Here is a 19,771-nt window from a genome sequence, read left to right as displayed (position 1 = left end):
CCCTCCCCGCTGGCCTTGGTGAGGGAAATCCCTAACTGCCCAGTGTTGCCACCCCTCTTCCCACAGACAGCAAGGCCATTGTGGATGGGAATCTGAAGCTGATCTTAGGGCTCATCTGGACCCTGATCCTACACTACTCCATCTCGATGCCCATGTGGGATGAGGAGGAGGATGAGGAGGCCAAGAAGCAAACACCCAAACAGAGGCTCCTAGGCTGGATTCAGAACAAGCTACCACAGCTGCCCATTACCAACTTCAGTCGGGACTGGCAGAGTGGCCGGGCCCTGGGTGCTCTTGTTGATAGCTGTGCCCCAGGTGAGGGGCACAGAGATGGGAGATCTTGGGCTAAGGCTGTCTGGTCAACCTAGAAGGTGGTCCTGTAGCCCCTAGACTCACAACATGACCTTTTCCGTGTTGTAGGCTTATGTCCTGACTGGGACTCCTGGGATGCTAGTAAGCCTGTGAACAATGCACGAGAAGCCATGCAGCAGGCTGACGACTGGTTAGGCATTCCTCAGGTATGCTCCCTGAATGGCCCCAGCAGCTAAAGGGTACTTGGTCATGGTGAGGAGAGGCCCAATGGCTCTTGTCTTCTATCTGTGACAGGTGATCACCCCAGAGGAAATTGTGGACCCCAACGTAGATGAACATTCTGTCATGACCTACCTGTCTCAGTTTCCCAAGGCCAAGCTGAAGCCAGGGGCTCCTCTTCGGCCTAAACTGAATCCAAAGAAAGCCCGAGCCTATGGGCCAGGTGAGGGGGCCTGGGCAGTGACATTCATTCCAGGGGGTTGAGCACCTATATCTGGCTATGGGGACAGTATTCTCTCTCAAGTTGGGTCCTAAGAGGTTTAGGGTCATGGCAGCTGGGCAAATCACTCTTGAGGGGGATGAATGGATTAGGGTTGGTCAAAAATGGTGCCCTGACAAGGGAATGCTAATAGGTTCCTTAAGTCATACTGACTTGTGGGAAGTTTCTTGGTTGAGGCAGGACCCAGTGTGTTACTATTCTATAATTGGAGATAAAGCAGTCAGGATCATGCAAGTGCAAGAGTTTGGGAAACTAGTGCAGCAAATCAGACTGTTCCAGAGAATGGGCCTAACCTGGCTGCAAGAGCACACACAGCTGATTTCTGAGGCCAGGCTCAATATACTGGGCTTACATTGAACAAGCCTGCCTGATTGGATTGTGCCTAGCTTGGGGAGGGGCACCAAACCTGCAGAAGGATAGTGTCTTCAATGCTGTGTCCCTGTTACTGCTTTAGTGTCTAGGAACCAGGGTATAGAAGTTAGGGTGTGGCCCTACCAGCTAGTCCATGGCTTCCTCACCCTCTTCTGACAGGCATTGAGCCTACAGGCAATATGGTAAAGAAGAGAGCAGAATTCACTGTAGAGACCCGAAGTGCTGGCCAGGGAGAGGTGCTGGTGTATGTGGAGGACCCAGCGGGACACCAGGAAGAGGTAGGGTTATCCATTGGCAGGGCAGGATCCTGCTGTGTCTTCTTTTAGGACGGCTGCTCTTAACACTCATAGGCTCCTTCCCACTACAGGCAAAAGTGACTGCCAATAATGACAAGAACCGTACCTTCTCTGTCTGGTATGTCCCCGAAGTAACAGGAACTCATAAGGTGAGTTGGCTGAGAAGGAGGCTGGTGGCTATGGGTAGTTGGCAGAGGTTCCCTTATCTCACCCTCACAGCCTGCTCGTCCTGGGAACAGGTGACTGTACTCTTTGCTGGCCAACATATTGCCAAGAGCCCCTTTGAGGTATATGTGGACAAGTCACAGGGTGATGCCAGCAAAGTGACTGCCCAGGGCCCTGGTCTGGAGCCCAGCGGCAACATCGCCAACAAGACTACCTACTTTGAGATCTTCACTGCAGGTGAGGGGAGGGAGCTGAGGCCCAGCCAGCCATAGGGGAGAGCTGTGCTGGAGTCCCAGAGCTGAGTCTGTGTCTTGGGACAGGAGCTGGCACAGGTGAGGTGGAAGTCGTCATCCAGGACCCTACAGGACAGAAAGACACAGTGGAGCCTCAGCTGGAAGCCAGGGGTGACAGCACCTATCGCTGTAACTACCAGCCCACCATGGAGGGTGTCCACACAGTGCATGTCACCTTCGCTGGTGTTCCCATCCCTCGCAGCCCCTACACTGTCACTGTTGGCCAAGGTAGGCCTGGCCATGGATGCTCCTCTACTGTGGTGCTGTGGTCTGGGCCTCCCAAGGGAGGAGTAGACCATTGGGGCTGTCCCAATGAATCCCCTGTTTGGGAGCCTGTCTCTGAGCTTCTACTGTCTGGGCAAGCACTATCTTCCTTTCCCATACTGGGGCCCTTCTTGTTCCTCTTCCTCTCCTTGCCCCTCTCATCTTTCCTTTCCATGCTTTTACCTTCGGAAGAGCACGCTCCAGCTGTCTAGAAACCTGCTGCTCTCTGCTCTGCCCACAGGTCAATGGTACTTGGATCCATCTTCCTCTTGTTGGGGAGGGCTGGGTGGAGGTATTGGGGCTGGTGTCAAATAGTTGGGAGAAAGCCTGCCATGTTCCTGCTTGGGGTGCAGGTTCCAGGGTCATGGCCCATTCAGTTCTTTCTTGCATGTGCTTTACCAGCCTGTTGGGCCAAACTCTAAGGAACTCTCCAATCCCAATGGCCTGGCCCTGTGTGTAGCAAGGGAAGGGACAATCAACCCCCGTTTTCCAGCAACTCAGCTGGCCTATTTGCCCACAGCCTGTAACCCTGCTGCCTGCCGGGCTGTTGGTCGAGGCCTCCAGCCTAAAGGTGTGCGAGTGAAGGAGACAGCCGACTTCAAGGTGTACACAAAGGGTGCTGGCAGTGGGGAGCTAAAGGTCACTGTAAAGGGCCCCAGTAAGTGTGTCTGGTGGGGTGGTGGGTGATGGACCTCAGGTCATAGTTAGACAGGCCTGAGTTATTCCTTGTCTTTGCAGAGGGCGAGGAGCGTGTAAAGCAGAAGGACCTAGGGGATGGCGTGTATGGCTTTGAATATTACCCTACAATACCTGGTACACACACTGTCACTATCACATGGGGTGGCCAGAACATTGGCCGCAGGTGAGCTCCCTCCACTACTCACTATTTCTGAGCCCTTCCATCTCCCTGCCTGGCGAGGGACCAGTGGCATCTTTCTGCCTAGCTCACAGTTGTTGGGCACAGGGCAGTGCCTCTTGGTGCTTACCTATATGGTACTCTTGCTTGCAGTCCCTTCGAGGTGAAGGTGGGCACTGAGTGTGGCAATCAGAAGGTGCGGGCCTGGGGTCCTGGGCTGGAGGGCGGCGTTGTTGGAAAGTCAGCAGACTTCGTGGTAGAGGCCATTGGTGATGATGTGGGCACCTTGGGTAAGTTGGAGGCTTCAGAGTGGGCATCCGAAGCAGAGGGTGACAAGGGCAGCCTACCCCAAGGCTCCAGGGTACCAATAGGACTGATGGCTGTTGTCAGGTTTCTCCGTGGAAGGTCCATCACAGGCCAAGATCGAATGTGATGACAAGGGTGATGGCTCCTGTGATGTGCGCTATTGGCCCCAGGAGGCTGGCGAGTATGCTGTTCATGTGCTGTGTAACAGCGAGGACATCCGTCTCAGTCCTTTCATGGCTGACATCCGAGAGGCACCCCAGGATTTTTACCCAGACAGGGTAAAGGGCACACAACACTGACCTGAGCCTTGGCTTTCTACTTTTGCTTGCAAAGGCTTCTGGGGGTGGGCATTATCCCATCTTGTCAGTGAGTCTGGGGTCAAGAGCTCAGAGCCTGGCTTGGTATTCCCAGAATCATGTCCTGCCACTCTGTGTGTTACTTACTGCCCTACCTGACTTTGGTGGCTTTGCCTTGGTCTGAGATTAGTTTCTTACCAGGTGAAGGCACGTGGGCCTGGATTGGAAAAGACTGGTGTGGCTGTCAACAAGCCAGCAGAGTTCATAGTTGATGCCAAACATGCTGGGAAGGCCCCTCTCCGAGTTCAAGTCCAGGTGGGATGCCTACCCATGTTGGGGGCAGAATTGGTAGGCCCCTAGGCCTGGGTACTGACCAGCAGGCTGTTTGCTTTTGCTTGCCTTACAGGACAATGAGGGCTGCCCTGTGGAGGCGACAGTCAAGGACAATGGCAATGGCACTTACAGCTGTTCTTATGTGCCCAGAAAGCCAGTGAAGCACACAGCCATGGTTTCTTGGGGTGGTGTCAGCATCCCCAATAGTCCCTTCCGGGTAAGCCAGCCCATGGGCCATTAGCCCATTTCCCCAGAACCCCTTTGTTCCTGTATCAGTTTTTAACTAGATCAGGCTTGCATACCAACAGAGTTTTCCCATTTTCAGTGGACTTGACTTTTAGCAGCCATCACCACAGTCTAGTTTAGGACATTTTCATCATCCCCAAAGACATTCTTATCCTTTCATCCCCAGAGAAACTCCTATCCCTTTCTTTAGCTCTTGGCAACCACTGATCTATGGATTTGCCTTTTCTGGACCTTTCATATAGATGCAATTATATATACATTATAATTATATATATTATACACAAACACAGTGTGACCTCTTTGGTGTGTGTGTGTTTTCTTTTTGAGACATCTCACCGTGAAGACCAAGCAGTCCTAGAACTTGCTCTGTAGACCAGGCTGGCCTTGAACTCAGAGATCCACCTGCCTCTGCCTCTGAAGTTCTGGGATTAAAGGCGTGCGCCACCATGTTTGCTTTGTGACTTTTTGTTTGGTTTCTTTCACTGAGTGTCATGAGAAGGTTTTTCCACATTGTAGCATGTTGGTGTTTCATATCTTTTTATGGCTGAATTCTTTTTACATCACATTGTGTAGATGGAAAACACAATTTGGTAGATATGTGTTACTTTTGGGTTATGTGAATAGCTCTGGTAGGAACATTTGGTTAAGTGTGTGGACCTAGATGTTTATTTCACTAGGAGTAGAATCACAGTATCATGTGGTCACTTTTATCTGTTTGAGGAACTTCCAGTTGTCCCAAGGCAGCAGCAATATTTGACCTTTCTACCAGCAATAGCTGAGGGAGCCCCTCAGCTCTCCTGCCACAGACTTGTCATGTTTTTTCACTTGCTCCTGTACTCTACAGGTGAATGTGGGAGCTGGCAGCCACCCAAACAAAGTCAAAGTGTATGGTCCAGGAGTGGCTAAAACTGGGCTCAAGGCACATGAACCTACCTACTTTACTGTGGATTGTACAGAGGCTGGCCAGGGTAAGTAAGGCCTAGTCTTGAATGGGAGGACAGGCTGTCTCCACAATGTTCCAGCCTCTTCTTATCCTACTTGTCGATCACAGGAGATGTCAGCATTGGTATCAAGTGTGCCCCTGGAGTGGTGGGTCCCACTGAGGCTGATATCGACTTTGATATCATCCGCAATGACAATGATACCTTCACTGTGAAATACACACCCCGTGGGGCTGGCAGCTATACCATCATGGTCCTTTTTGCTGACCAGGTAGGCGTTACTGCTCCTAGTCCCTAGATTGCTAAGTGTTGGGGTGCTGCTGTCCTCAGCTGTTTTCCTTCCATCACTTGCAGGCCACACCCACCAGCCCCATCAGAGTCAAAGTGGAGCCTTCTCATGATGCCAGCAAGGTGAAGGCTGAAGGTCCTGGCCTTATTCGCACTGGTAAGGATGAGTATTCTGTAGAAGGTTGAGTGGAACCAAGGGTAGGGAACTCAGTAGGGTGCCTCAATTTTGTTATGTCTCCTCAGGTGTTGAGCTTGGCAAACCCACCCATTTCATGGTCAATGCTAAAACTGCTGGCAAAGGCAAGCTGGATGTCCAGTTCTCGGGACTGGCTAAGGGAGATGTAGTGCGAGATATGGACATCATTGACCACCATGATAATACCTACACAGTCAAGTACACTCCCGTGCAGCAGGTAGCTATCTCCACCTGCTGCAGCCATACCATTTCTTATACGGTGGGCTAGGTATGCTGCTGCAAGAAGTTTCTAATTTCTCACCTGGGAAGGGGGCTGAGAAGCAAAGCTTGTGTCTTTTACACCTGCTCAAACTGGGCAGCTGTAGGCCAAAGACACTGGAGTACTGACTGATGAGTGACCCCTGCCCTTCTGTACCTATTTTAGGGCCCAGTAGGTATCAGTGTCACTTATGGAGGAGATCACATACCCAAGAGTCCATTTTCAGTGGGAGTATCTCCAAGCTTGGACCTCAGCAAGATCAAGGTGTCTGGCCTTGGTGACAGTAAGTAGTCGCTATACTTGTCATTGCCATGGAGGACCACTCAACCCTATCCAGCTGAGTCTTGCCTAGGGCTGCATAAATAAATGATGGTTGATTTCTTTTTTCTCTCTCTCTACTATCATCATTGCAACAGAAATGGATGTTGGCAAAGATCAGGAGTTCACAGTGAAGTCAAAGGGTGCAGGTGGTCAAGGCAAAGTAGCATCCAAGATTGTGAGTCCCTCAGGTACAGCAGTGCCCTGCAAGGTGGAGCCAGGCCTAGGAGTTGACAACAGCGTGGTACGTTTTGTGCCCCGAGAAGAGGGGCCTTATGAGGTGGAGGTGACCTATGATGGTGTGCCTGTGCCTGGAAGTCCCTTTCCACTGGAAGCTGTGGCTCCCACCAAACCTAGCAAGGTAATTGGGTTTGAGAGCCTATGAGAGGAGGGCCCATCTTCCTTCCTCCCTCCTTTTCTTTTCTTTTCTTTTCTTTTCTTTTCTTTTCTTTTTTCTTTTCTTTTCTTTTCTTTTTTTTCTTTTTTCATCGGGGAGGGTTTCAAGACAGGGTTTCTCTGTGTAACCCTGGCTGTCCTGGAACTCGCTTTGTAGACCAGGCTGACCTCAAACTCAGAGATCTGCCTGCATCTGCCTCCTGAGTGCTGGGATTAAAGGCGTGTGCCACCACACCTAGCTCCCATCTTCCTTTCTGAGGGCACCCTATCTTCAGATTTGTCCTGACTCTTTGTCATTTTTGCCTTTATGATTGATGGGTAGATGACCTATTAGGCAGCCTATGCCTTTCATGTCTCTGGGTGGGGAGGAAAGCTATGGCAAAAGGAGGCAGATGAAAGGTTAGGCTAGTAGCTGCTTCTGACCTCCTCCTTCCCTCAGGTGAAGGCATTTGGACCAGGGCTACAAGGAGGCAATGCAGGCTCCCCTGCCCGCTTCACCATTGATACAAAGGGAGCTGGCACTGGTGGCCTGGGCCTGACAGTGGAAGGCCCCTGCGAAGCACAGCTTGAGTGCCTGGACAACGGGGATGGCACATGCTCTGTGTCTTATGTGCCCACTGAGCCTGGGGACTACAACATCAACATCCTTTTTGCTGACACCCACATTCCTGGATCCCCATTCAAAGCCCATGTGGTTCCTTGTTTTGATGCATCTAAGGTGAAATGCTCAGGCCCTGGGTTGGAGCGGGCTACTGCTGGTGAGGTAGGGCAGTTCCAAGTGGACTGCTCAAGTGCTGGCAGTGCTGAGTTGACTATTGAGATCTGCTCTGAGGCGGGACTGCCAGCTGAAGTATACATTCAGGACCATGGTGATGGCACACACACAATCACCTACATTCCTCTCTGTCCTGGGGCTTACACTGTTACAATCAAGTACGGTGGCCAGCCAGTGCCCAACTTCCCCAGCAAGCTGCAGGTGGAGCCTGCTGTGGACACCTCAGGTGTACAGTGCTATGGACCTGGGATTGAGGGTCAAGGTAAGGAGGCCTACTGTAGGGGAGTAGCAGTTACCGGGTGCAAAGAGTCCTACAGCGACAGCCTCCTCACTGTGGCCTTTTCCAGGTATCTTCCGAGAAGCAACCACTGAGTTTAGTGTGGATGCCCGGGCTCTTACACAGACAGGAGGGCCACATGTCAAGGCCCGTGTGGCCAACCCCTCAGGCAACCTGACAGAAACCTATGTGCAGGACTGTGGTGATGGCACATACAAAGTGGAATACACTCCCTATGAGGAAGGTATGAATATGCTGGGCAGTACCTTAGGCAGGGCAGGGAGTAAGTAGACTTACTGACCTGCCCTGCCTTCCAGGAGTACACTCTGTGGATGTGACTTATGATGGCAGCCCTGTGCCCAGCAGCCCCTTCAAGGTGCCTGTAACAGAGGGCTGTGACCCCTCCCGGGTACGTGTCCATGGGCCAGGCATCCAAAGTGGTACTACTAACAAACCCAACAAGTTCACAGTGGAAACTAGGTGAGTGAGCCACTGAAGAGGCAAGGGCAGCCAATGGGCTTGGGAACCCCAGGTAATGATAGACTGTCTGTTTGGAATAGGGGAGCTGGCACAGGTGGCTTGGGCTTGGCTGTTGAAGGCCCCTCCGAGGCCAAGATGTCTTGCATGGATAATAAAGATGGCAGCTGCTCGGTAGAATACATACCATATGAAGCTGGCACCTATAGCCTTAACGTCACTTATGGTGGTCACCAAGTGCCAGGTGAGGAGATGATGATGAGTATGGAACTAGGACTGTCTGCTAATATCCACAGTCTCTTATATAGCTACCATCCTTTCACATTAAACTCCAGGTAGTCCCTTCAAGGTCCCTGTGCATGATGTGACAGATGCATCTAAAGTCAAGTGTTCTGGGCCTGGCCTAAGCCCAGGCATGGTCCGTGCCAACCTTCCTCAGTCCTTTAAGGTGGACACAAGCAAGGCTGGAGTTGCCCCATTGCAAGTCAAAGTGCAGGGGCCTAAAGGTGAGAGTTCACATATCTGGGAGTAGGGAGTTATGAAGGTATCATCTTTTTAGACCCAGCATGTGGAGGCTAGGGCAGATGGTGGAAGGGCTTCAGGCAACCACAGAACTAGGCAGAACTCTAGAGAAGTTATAATGGACAGGACTTGGCCACTGAATAGATGTGGCAAGAGAGAGGGCCTAAGGAGGCACTTAGATATATGTTTTATACTACAAGGTCTTAGAGTCATTCCTGGAATTGGGAAGTTAAGGACAGACTTTGGGCCCAGTCCTAGTCCTCCAGTGAGATGGGGTTGGGAGTGGGTATCAAGGAGCCAACCTAAAGATCTGTCCTTGGGACTGGGGCTAGGTCTGGTGGAGCCAGTGGATGTAGTGGACAACGCTGATGGTACTCAGACTGTCAACTATGTGCCCAGCCGAGAAGGGTCCTATAGCATTTCTGTGCTATATGGGGAAGAAGAGGTGCCACGGAGGTAAGAAGAAGGGTTCACTGTGCATGCTGGGGCAGTTTGGGTACTGAAATTTTTCTGATGGTTCATAACACCCTGATCCCACAGCCCCTTCAAGGTCAAGGTGCTGCCCACACATGATGCCAGTAAGGTGAAGGCCAGTGGACCTGGACTCAACACCACTGGTGTGCCTGCCAGCCTGCCTGTGGAGTTCACCATTGATGCCAAGGATGCTGGGGAGGGTCTGTTGGCTGTCCAGATTACGGTGAGCTTTCTGGCTTCCTGGGCTGTACTTCAACTCTAGGCATAGGGAAGAGAGGTGAGGAACAAGACCTGGGCAGGTGCAGTGTAGGGCTGCAGGTGGGCAGGCAGCCCAGTCTAGATAACTAGTCTGTCTGGAGCTGTACTGTAAGGGAAGGGCCTCTGTTTCTGGTCTGCTAATATAACTACATTAGGATGTGTAGCAGTTTTGTCCAAGTTGAAAGGGACAAGCTTCCTCAAATACACATTCATTGCTATTGAGCATGGTGCTAAAAGCCTACAGTGCTTCAGCTTCCTTACATGTAATATTCTCACAGGACAGGTATAATATTACAACATTGAGATCTTTCATGTAAGCTCCTAGTGCCTATATGGCAGGCCCAAGACTGAGGCTGAGCACCAAGCTGTGCTCTTGTCATGTCAGGGAATGCTGGATGTTTGGGGGCTTTTATTCTCGACTCTGCCACAGACAGGTAGCCACTGGGGCCATGGGGGTAGAGGAGTCCAGAAACTATCACTGTTATAGCTGTATTTGGTGTTTCTATGGAAGGCCTGAGATAGTCCAGGCCTTGCTAGGACTCCCCTGTGCTTTGCTACACAGGACCCTGAAGGCAAGCCCAAGAAAACACACATCCAAGACAACCATGATGGCACATACACAGTGGCTTATGTGCCAGATGTGACAGGCCGGTACACAATCCTCATCAAGTATGGTGGTGATGAGATCCCCTTCTCCCCATACCGTGTCCGGGCTGTGCCCACTGGGGATGCCAGCAAGTGCACAGTCACAGGTGAGCCAGCCCACCATCAGCCACCATGGCGCTCGGCACGGGGCTTGGGTGTGCCTGTGTGCAAGGGCTCGCTGCTTGGGGCGGCGTGTGGGATTGGGGGCCACCCCCTTGAGTGACTCACCTGACCTTTCTCCTTGCTCTCTGCCCTCTCACCTCAGTGTCAATCGGAGGTCACGGGCTAGGTAAGCTGCTTGCTGGGGCCACTCCCAATGCCCCTGCTGCCCAGAGAGGCAGTTTCCTTTCCTCTCCATTGCTAATTCATTCCCAGGACAGTTCCAGCTGCAGCTCTAGGCAAGGACAGAATGGGGGAGGCTGTGTAGACAAGGCCATGGGCTGGAGGGTCAGGGCCCAGGGAGGTTTCTGGAGCTAAGCATGAGTGCTCTGGTTCTCCCCTCTCTGGGCCTCCATTTCCCCATCTGAGAACTTGGGTTGCAGCTGAGAGCTTTGGGGGTGAAGTGTATCCTAGGAGGCACCCTACTGGGGACTTTGGGGTCTGGGGATCTTGGCACCCCGGGAATGGGCAGCAGGTGCTTCCTTCTCACAAGGGCTCCTGTGTGGGCTCAGGGTACAAGGTGGTTTCCTCCACCCAGTGGGAGTCTTTAGCCCTCGTCAGATCCACAGACTTCTATCCCTGCCTCCCAGGGGCATCTGTGTCCTGGGCTGAGGGAGGTGCATGAGTGGGTGGGCTGGCTGGTGGTACAGTAGTGCCAGTGTCAACTGCTTGGGTGGCCAGCATGGCGGGGTCTGACCCAGCCTCAGAGCCCCAAAGTGCATTCTGCATCACATCTCCTTCTTTCCTTCTCTCCTCCTATTCCCTCAGCAGTGACGTTAATTAGACAGTTCCTATCAGACAGGTTTGTCTGCCCCAAAACAGAAACACCACAGGGATACTGATATAAGGCTACAATTATTTACATGCCTCTGAAGGCTGTCGGCCTGGCACTTGGGTAGGTTGCCAAGGACAGGATTATAAGATAGCTAGGTTTTTGTGGCAGAGGCTAGATTGCTTTGTAGAATAGTCCGTGGGATTGGAGATCATACATATGTGCACAGGGCAAGAGTAGAGAATAGGCTAGAGACTTGGAGTGGCCTCAATTTTTCTGACCATTATGTGTGGAATGGATTAAGTTCCAGTAAGGGAACTTAATCACCTTTGGCAAGCCAGAAGGTTGGCTTGGGCCAGGTCAGTGGCTGTTGGGACATTAACCAGTAGCCTGATTAACAGGTGTACTTTGAGGATGCTGTGGTTAAGACCTGCTGATCACCTTGAGCCTGGGTACAGAAATGAGTAATCAAGTAGCTGTCAGGAGAGGGCCCAAATCATTAGCTAGATAATAGAGGGCAGGCATGTAGGAAACTTATAGGTTAGCATGGGTAGCAGGTAGCCAGGGATATAGTTAAACATGGTATCTGAGTCTCATGTTGCCAATGTGAGACCAAGGTCAATAGAGGGGCTTGATGGTAGGCTGGTAAGTGGGGGGGGGGGGCTTAAACTTGGTCCCCAAGTAGGTTTGGTGCACCTAGCTGCTTTCCTTGTTGGGAGGCTGGGCTGCAGGGGTGCTCTTGCTGCCAGGCCTTACAACCCACAGCTCTCAAGCCTCCACAGCTGAACCCCAGATCATAACGTCACTGTCCTTTCCCTTTCCTTGGGCACTATGGGGCCCTAGAGGCTGCTTAGATGCTTTATCCTTGCAACCCTGCAGTGGTGACTTGGGCTTCTATCCCCTGTTCCTTGGGTGCTGCCACTGCTTTGCCAAGCCTGCTGTGATGCATTGCACGGGTGCTAATCCTGCTGCCTCCCTGCTACTTGCTCTTGTCTGTGCTGGGCTGCTTCTCACTGCAAGCCTCTGGTTGAGCAAGCGTTCTCAGTTGTCAGGAAACTCCAGTTTCACCTTCAGGCCTGGGGGTGGGTAGGGAGGAAAGTGTCACACTCCCCACACTGCAACAGGACTCTGCCTCACTGCATCCACACATAGCACTGGAGCCCGGGGCCAGGCCACAGGGGTACAAGTAGCCATGGGCCTAGTCAGAGTGCTGGTATTTATCAGCATAGACCATGGTACCAGCTGAGGCTGAGTTGGCAGAGGAGGTGGCAGTAAATGCTTGTGCTGGGATGGGATGGTCCCTTACTTTTCCTCCCAGGTATCTCAGTACCACCTGTTGGGCCTCTTTCATAAAGAGGCTTGAGGTGGTCAGGAGAATCCTTCCTGCCTTCTGAGAAACCACTCACCATCCTAGCTTGGGGTATGGGTTGGGTTAGGGGTTGGGGCTGGCTGTGCTTGGTCATAGCATTAAGAGACCTGGATGGGTGTCAGGCTGATTGGAGTATCCCAAATGCCTGGCTCACCTTCTGGCTCCCCCTCTGGGGATCCATTCTGCCCTCCCAGGTGCTGGCATTGGCCCCACCATCCAGATTGGGGAGGAGACAGTGATTACTGTGGACACGAAAGCAGCAGGCAAAGGCAAGGTGACTTGCACAGTGTGCACACCTGATGGCTCAGAGGTAGATGTGGACGTGGTGGAGAATGAGGATGGCACCTTTGACATCTTCTACACAGCCCCCCAGCCGGGCAAATATGTCATCTGTGTGCGCTTCGGTGGCGAGCATGTGCCCAACAGCCCCTTCCAAGTTACAGTGAGAAGGGGCCAAGGATGGGTGGGCAGGGAGATCTGGGAAAGTCCTAGTCTGTCCTTCCAGGTCCCTCTGTGACAACAGTCTTTAGCTCTCTCACTTTGCCTTGCAGGCTTTGGCTGGGGACCAACCCACAGTGCAGACCCCACTACGGCCTCAGCAGCTGGCTCCACAGTATAATTATCCTCAGGGTAGCCAGCAAACCTGGGTAAGGCCTGGCCTGGTTTATTATTCAATTTGCCTGACCCATAGGGACACTTGGAGCTGGCCATCTGGGTGTCTCATGTGGCCCTGTTCTACCATATGTGCATAGAAACCTCAGATCTTCTTGTAGTTCCTCACCTGATTCTTCTGTCTCCACTGCAGGTTCCAGACAGGCCCATGGTGGGCGTTAATGGGCTAGATGTGACCAGCCTGAGGCCCTTTGATCTTGTCATCCCCTTTACCATCAAGAAGGGAGAGATCACTGGTGAGTAAGGGCTGGGAAGGAACTTGGAAACCAATGATGCTAGGGTGTGCCAAATGCCTGTCCTGACCTTAAAACCACTGCCCTATAGGGGAAGTTCGAATGCCCTCAGGCAAGGTGGCCCAGCCTTCCATCACTGACAATAAGGATGGCACTGTTACTGTGCGCTACTCACCCAGTGAAGCTGGCCTGCATGAAATGGATATCCGCTATGATAATATGCACATCCCAGGTGGGCTCACTGCCTCTTGTCCACCCCATCCCAGGCCCCTATTACTATCATCTCAGAAAGAACAGGCTGGAGTGGTGTTATAGATCAGTTGGTAGACTGCTTGCCTAGCATGCATGAAGCTCTGACTAAACTAGATATCATGGCACATGCCTGAGAATCTTAGTACTAGGGGTAGAGGCAGGAGGATCAGGAGTTCAAGGTCATCCTCAGCTTAATAGTGAGTTTAAAGCCATCCACAGATACATGAGACCCTGTTTCAAAAATCAAAAAAAGACTAGTGCATGAATGAGGCTGGTATTCCATGTGGCTTCTATTCCTGTCTCAGGAAGCCCTCTGCAATTCTATGTGGATTATGTTAACTGTGGCCATGTTACTGCCTATGGCCCTGGCCTTACCCACGGAGTGGTCAACAAACCCGCCACCTTCACTGTCAACACCAAGGATGCAGGAGAGGGTAAGGAGAAGCTCTAGACTTAACCTGCCCAAGTTGTCCTGCCTTGGCTGAGGGCTGGGTATGAGAGATGATCCTGAATGGAGTTCTCTACCTTGTCTTCATGCCTCTGCTGAGCTATCAAGTCAGCTCATCCACAAAGGCCCAGCAACGCATCCCTGGGCACAGTTCCCACTCTTACCTGTGATGCTTTTCAGGGGGCTTGTCTCTGGCCATCGAGGGTCCATCTAAAGCAGAAATCAGCTGCACTGACAACCAGGATGGAACATGCAGTGTTTCTTACCTGCCTGTGCTGCCTGGTGACTATAGCATCCTAGTCAAGTACAATGACCAGCACATCCCAGGCAGCCCCTTCACTGCCAGAATCACAGGTGGGGAGCATCAGGAATAATGACAGGAACAGGTGGCAGGGTGGGCACAGTGTTTTGGGGCTGGATTCATAGTGACTGATGGCTTGCATTCTTACCAGGTGACGATTCCATGCGTATGTCCCACCTAAAGGTGGGTTCTGCTGCTGATATCCCCATCAATATCTCAGAAACAGACCTCAGTCTACTCACAGCCACTGTGGTACCACCCTCAGGGCGAGAGGAGCCCTGTCTGTTGAAGCGGTTGCGCAATGGCCATGTGGGTAAGAGGTTAAAAGGGGGCAAGCATTTTTGGGAAGGAGGGAGAACCAGGTGTGGTAATTAACTATAATCCCAATACTTGGGAGGTGGAGGCAGGAGAATCAGGGGAACCAGTTGTTGGCTACATAGTGAGTTAAAGCCATTCTGGCCTGTTGGGGGAAAAAAGAGGGAAGGAGGTAGGCTGTGGGCCTACACCCTGTTGATGGCCCTACCCTGTGCCCAGGGATTTCCTTCGTGCCCAAGGAGACAGGGGAGCACCTGGTGCATGTGAAGAAGAATGGTCAGCATGTGGCAAGCAGTCCCATCCCAGTAGTGATCAGCCAGTCGGAGATTGGTGATGCCAGCCGTGTGCGGGTCTCTGGTCAAGGCCTCCATGAAGGTCATACCTTTGAGCCTGCAGAGTTTATTATTGACACCAGAGATGCAGGTAGGCAGTGGTGCTTGCCAGATGGGGCAATACAGCTTCACTTGGCATTCTGGCTTATAGCTGTTATCTATCCCCCAGGCTATGGTGGGCTCAGTCTGTCCATTGAGGGCCCTAGCAAGGTAGACATCAACACAGAGGACCTGGAGGATGGTACATGCAGGGTCACTTACTGTCCCACAGAGCCTGGAAATTACATCATAAACATCAAGTTTGCTGACCAGCATGTGCCTGGTGAGTGTGGCAGCCACACCCCTGTAGTTTGACAGCCTTCCTAGACACCCCAGGGCCCACCTGTAATCTGTGCAGGGTACGGACTGTACTTTTTTCCCTACAGGCAGTCCCTTCTCTGTGAAGGTGACCGGTGAGGGCCGGGTGAAAGAAAGTATTACACGCAGGCGACGCGCCCCTTCAGTAGCCAACGTTGGCAGTCATTGTGACCTCAGCCTGAAGATTCCTGGTAGGGGAAAGATCATGAGGATTCCTAGGGTAACCCTAAGCACAAGTAGAGACATGGACCTGCTCAGCAAGCTATCTTCTACTTGTAGAAATTAGCATCCAAGATATGACAGCCCAGGTGACCAGTCCATCAGGCAAGACCCACGAGGCAGAGATTGTAGAAGGAGAGAACCATACTTACTGTATCCGATTTGTGCCTGCTGAGATGGGAATGCATACAGTCAGCGTCAAGTACAAGGGCCAGCATGTGCCTGGGAGCCCCTTCCAGTTCACTGTGGGGCCTCTGGGGGAAGGGGGCGCCCACAAGGTTCGTGCTGGAGGCCCTGGCCTTGAGAGGGCTGAAGCTGGAGTGCCAGGTAGGTGTGCTTGTCTAATTCTTGCTATCCTAGGTGGGCCTAGATGGGTGTTTGGAGGAAGTAGCTAGCAGTCATGTTGATCTTGGCTTTGCTTGGAGTTGGCTGAGGGTGGGAACCAATTCTCTGCTCCATGAGCACACACTGCTTTCCCACAGCGGAGTTCAGCATTTGGACCAGGGAAGCTGGCGCTGGAGGCCTGGCCATTGCTGTTGAGGGCCCCAGCAAGGCTGAGATCTCCTTCGAGGACCGCAAGGATGGCTCCTGTGGTGTGGCCTATGTAGTTCAGGAACCAGGTACTGGGAACAGAATTGGTTGGGGCAGGGGGAGGTAGGACCTGAGTATGGGTGTGTTGACCCCAGGTGTTACGTAGTCTCCACTTGGATGTTATTCTCCATCTTGAGGTTCCAGGGACACCCAAGCTGGCTGTGGAAGGCAATAGGCCTTTCCTACGCTAGTTCTTGGAGATATGTGGCATCCCCAATATAGCCTTATGTTCTCTTCCTGTCCAGGTGACTATGAGGTCTCAGTCAAGTTCAACGAGGAGCACATACCTGATAGCCCCTTCGTGGTGCCTGTGGCTTCTCCGTCTGGTGACGCCTGCCGCCTTACTGTTTCTAGTCTTCAGGTGAGGCACTGAGAGAAACTGCCCACCTGGGGCTCCTGGGCCCGGCCAGACCACAGTCACTTTGGCAAGCAGGCCTCAGCTCTGAGCTGAGTGGCCTACCCAGAAACAACTCTGGGTGCTAGGCTTTTGCTCTGGCCGGGTACAGCCCACACTTGGGGTTGGCAGGAAGTGCCCTGCCCACTGCGTGGCGTTTTTCTCGTGTCTCAGGTCTAAAGGCTTTGAACAGAAGCCTGTGCCCATTGAGCACTAGGGCTAAGGTTTAAAGAGGGACAGCCTGCTAGAGCTGAGTGCTACCCACAGGGTGGGGCCACCTTCCCTTTCTGCTGCCTGGGTGTGTGATTGCAGAGCACACGTCTAGGGGATATGAGATTGGGGGTGTGCTTGTGGCTTGCTGCCTTTACAAATCAATGGCTCTCCCTCTTTAAACCATATTGGATACCAGATGGGTAAGTGACCCTGTGGGTCTCCTGCTCTTCCATTTGCCCTGGCTCTAGCCATCCTGTCTAACCACATCTGCTGTGCTTCCAGGAGTCAGGGTTAAAGGTCAACCAGCCAGCCTCTTTTGCAGTCAGCCTGAATGGAGCCAAGGGGGCAATTGATGCCAAAGTGCACAGCCCCTCAGGAGCTCTGGAGGAGTGCTATGTCACAGAGATTGATCAAGGTAAGGCTCTATCCCTGTCTAGCTATCCAGCCATCTGCCCTAATGGACGAGAACCAGGATGAGTGTACACAAGGAAAGTAATGATTCTATAAGCAACCAAAATTGGGCTCCTCAGCTTCCTAGATTGATAAGCACCCATGAAGATATGGCTTTCCAGCATGGCCACTAGGAAGAAAACCTTAGCAATGTCATTCATGAGAGAGACAAAGACAGACAGAGAGAGCAAGAGAGATAGTCTGTCCCTGTGACCAGAGGAATAGCAGTTCTATTGAAGCACACTAGTTTTCCCCTCCCTCCATGACCTGAAGCAGAGTCCTTGCTAAGCCTGCTAATCTGTAGACAGCATGGTTTTAACAGTACACTGTCTAAGGAGGCAGCAATGTGGGCATTTTGCTTGCCAGTCCAAAGGACTCACCAGTAGATGTCTTAGGTATCGATAGCCTTAGTCCTCGGGATGTATGTGTTGTGAGGGGTCTCCATGGAGCAATTGGGTTCCTGCTGGTGGCAAGAGACATGAAAGGGATGGTTAATACTAAGGCTGTTCCTTTCAGATACCATTTGTTTGTTAAATACTGAAAAGTACCCCAGGCTCATAACATGTCCTTCTGCATCTCAGATAAGTATGCTGTGCGTTTCATCCCACGAGAGAATGGCATCTATTTGATTGATGTCAAGTTCAATGGTACTCACATCCCTGGAAGTCCCTTCAAGATCCGAGTTGGGGAGCCTGGGCATGGAGGGGACCCAGGCTTGGTGTCCGCCTATGGAGCAGGCTTGGAGGGTGGTGTCACAGGTAGGTTCATGGGTACAGCTCTGAACGTGGATGCAGTTGTTGGGGCCTTGCATCCAAGCTCTTAGCAATAGGAGGCATGTGGAAGTATCAAGGTTGTTCTGGGTGGCTGAAGACAGGGAAGCCAATAAGGTAGACTCTGACCTTCCATGCTCCCAGGGAGCCCAGCTGAGTTTATCGTGAACACAAGCAATGCGGGAGCTGGTGCCCTTTCGGTTACCATTGACGGCCCCTCCAAGGTGAAGATGGATTGCCAGGAGTGCCCTGAGGGCTACCGTGTCACCTATACCCCCATGGCACCTGGCAGCTACCTCATCTCTATCAAGTATGGTGGGCCCTATCACATTGGGGGAAGCCCCTTCAAAGCCAAGGTCACAGGTGAGCCTCAGGCTAAGCTATTGTTGCCCACTCAATGCCTTGATACACCAGCCACTTCTCAGCCTTACCCATTCTGTCCTGCAGGTCCCCGTCTTGTTAGCAACCACAGCCTCCATGAGACATCATCTGTGTTTGTGGACTCTTTGACAAAAGTCACCACTGTTCCCCAGCTCGCAACCTCAGGCCCAAGTCCTGCTGATGTCAGCAAAATAGTAGCCAAAGGCCTGGGGCTGAGCAAGGCTTATGTAGGCCAGAAGAGCAGCTTCACAGTAGACTGCAGCAAAGCAGGTAAGTAGCCCTGTTTCTAGCATCTGGAAGTACAAAGTCAGAAATAACAGGACAGTCAGCATGTAGGAAGTGCAGGAACTGCCTTTAGGGGTATGGTTGTTGCTTTTGGGGCTACCTTCTATTTGGGCTTCTTGGAGAGGTGGCTCAGCAGTTAAGAACGCTGGGTGTTCTTCCAGAGGACCCAGGTTCAAGTCCCAGTACCCATATGGCAGTTCACAACTATCTGTAACTCCAGTTCCAGGGGATCCAACATCCTCACACAGACATACATGCAGACAAAACACCAATGCACATAAAATAAAATAAATAAATTGCTGGGTGGTGGTGGTGGGAGGCAGCCCTCGGGAGGCAGAGGCAGGCAGATCTCTGTGAGTTTGAGGCCAGCCTGATCTACAAAGCTAGTTCCAGGACACCCAAGGCTGTTACACAATGAAACCCCATCTTGAAACCCCCCCAAAAATATATGTGTGTGTATGTATGTATATATATAAAATGTGTGTGTGTGTGTGTGTGTGTGTGTGTGTGTGTGTGTGTGTGTGTGTGTGTACCTGGAATTTATCATCTGGTAGCCTAGGTGGGGTATGAGAAGCTTGTGGCCTGTTCTAAACAAGGGACAGGATGTAGAATAGGAAGAGGGCTCAGAGCAATTAACAGCTGAAAGAAGGGGTTAAGGATGGTTATTGAGGCCTATTCCTGTCTCAGGTAACAACATGCTGCTGGTGGGGGTGCACGGCCCAAGGACACCCTGTGAAGAGATCCTGGTGAAACACATGGGCAGCCGCATCTACAGTGTCTCCTACCTGCTCAAAGACAAAGGGGAGTACACACTGGTGGTCAAGTGGGGTGATGAGCATATCCCAGGCAGCCCGTACCGCATTATGGTACCCTGAACCTGGTGCCTATGCCAGCCAGAAGCTCCCATGGCAAAGAGCATCCTTACACCTGTCTCACCCTCAAGAAGCCCCATTTTCCTTTCCTGAGCCCTGGGACCTCCCTCCCCTAGATCACTCTGGCCACTCTGTCACTGCAGTCGCCCCTGCCCTGCGCTGTGCTCACCTGCCTCTCTGGGCTTTCACTTGGGCAGAGGGAGCCATTGGTGGCAGCGCCTGTCTCCTTTGGTTCTGGGAGGGTGGGAGTCCTATGTACAACCACCTGCTAGTTGTCTTTCCCAGCCAGGAGGAATAAAATTTTGCTTCCATTGTCCTGTGA

The 19,771-nt window shown here is 52.1% G+C and overlaps 1 protein-coding gene across 3 annotated transcripts in view; it reads left to right on the top strand.

The window, feature by feature from the left end:
- Positions 1-19,771, top strand: part of Flna (filamin A) — a 26,212-nt gene extending 6,441 nt beyond the window's left edge. Inside the window, exons 3-48 of one of the 3 annotated variants that reach the window (XM_052742324.1) lie at positions 67-315; positions 421-518; positions 607-754; positions 1,343-1,461; positions 1,551-1,628; positions 1,719-1,881; positions 1,965-2,165; positions 2,722-2,859; positions 2,940-3,063; positions 3,211-3,347; positions 3,448-3,641; positions 3,861-3,974; positions 4,066-4,209; positions 5,083-5,206; positions 5,290-5,450; positions 5,534-5,624; positions 5,711-5,880; positions 6,088-6,205; positions 6,339-6,601; positions 7,076-7,673; positions 7,759-7,932; positions 8,006-8,168; positions 8,249-8,409; positions 8,501-8,671; positions 9,020-9,143; positions 9,228-9,384; positions 9,982-10,171; positions 10,330-10,353; positions 12,559-12,806; positions 12,916-13,011; positions 13,170-13,272; positions 13,361-13,501; positions 13,827-13,955; positions 14,150-14,323; positions 14,422-14,583; positions 14,805-15,008; positions 15,087-15,239; positions 15,343-15,465; positions 15,554-15,820; positions 15,976-16,113; positions 16,330-16,445; positions 16,974-17,106; positions 17,723-17,899; positions 18,056-18,274; positions 18,359-18,562; positions 19,265-19,771. In XM_052742324.1, the coding sequence (XP_052598284.1) occupies positions 67-315; positions 421-518; positions 607-754; positions 1,343-1,461; positions 1,551-1,628; positions 1,719-1,881; positions 1,965-2,165; positions 2,722-2,859; positions 2,940-3,063; positions 3,211-3,347; positions 3,448-3,641; positions 3,861-3,974; positions 4,066-4,209; positions 5,083-5,206; positions 5,290-5,450; positions 5,534-5,624; positions 5,711-5,880; positions 6,088-6,205; positions 6,339-6,601; positions 7,076-7,673; positions 7,759-7,932; positions 8,006-8,168; positions 8,249-8,409; positions 8,501-8,671; positions 9,020-9,143; positions 9,228-9,384; positions 9,982-10,171; positions 10,330-10,353; positions 12,559-12,806; positions 12,916-13,011; positions 13,170-13,272; positions 13,361-13,501; positions 13,827-13,955; positions 14,150-14,323; positions 14,422-14,583; positions 14,805-15,008; positions 15,087-15,239; positions 15,343-15,465; positions 15,554-15,820; positions 15,976-16,113; positions 16,330-16,445; positions 16,974-17,106; positions 17,723-17,899; positions 18,056-18,274; positions 18,359-18,562; positions 19,265-19,452 (7,571 nt within the window). In that variant the 3' untranslated portion in view covers positions 19,453-19,771. Of the gene's footprint in view, positions 1-66; positions 316-420; positions 519-606; positions 755-1,342; positions 1,462-1,550; positions 1,629-1,718; positions 1,882-1,964; positions 2,166-2,291; positions 2,450-2,721; positions 2,860-2,939; positions 3,064-3,210; positions 3,348-3,447; positions 3,642-3,860; positions 3,975-4,065; positions 4,210-5,082; positions 5,207-5,289; positions 5,451-5,533; positions 5,625-5,710; positions 5,881-6,087; positions 6,206-6,338; positions 6,602-7,075; positions 7,674-7,758; positions 7,933-8,005; positions 8,169-8,248; positions 8,410-8,500; positions 8,672-9,019; positions 9,144-9,227; positions 9,385-9,981; positions 10,172-10,329; positions 10,354-12,558; positions 12,807-12,915; positions 13,012-13,169; positions 13,273-13,360; positions 13,502-13,826; positions 13,956-14,149; positions 14,324-14,421; positions 14,584-14,804; positions 15,009-15,086; positions 15,240-15,342; positions 15,466-15,553; positions 15,821-15,975; positions 16,114-16,329; positions 16,446-16,973; positions 17,107-17,722; positions 17,900-18,055; positions 18,275-18,358; positions 18,563-19,264 lie in introns of those variants that run through there. The other 2 variants (XM_052742332.1, XM_052742343.1) reach the window with 2 other exon arrangements.

This window comes from Peromyscus californicus, unplaced genomic scaffold (assembly GCF_007827085.1).
Source record: "Peromyscus californicus insignis strain IS unplaced genomic scaffold, ASM782708v3 Scaffold_10__1_contigs__length_136768540, whole genome shotgun sequence".
In the NCBI taxonomy this organism is placed as follows: Eukaryota; Metazoa; Chordata; class Mammalia; order Rodentia; family Cricetidae; genus Peromyscus; species Peromyscus californicus.
This window is presented reverse-complemented; position numbering and strand designations above follow the sequence as displayed.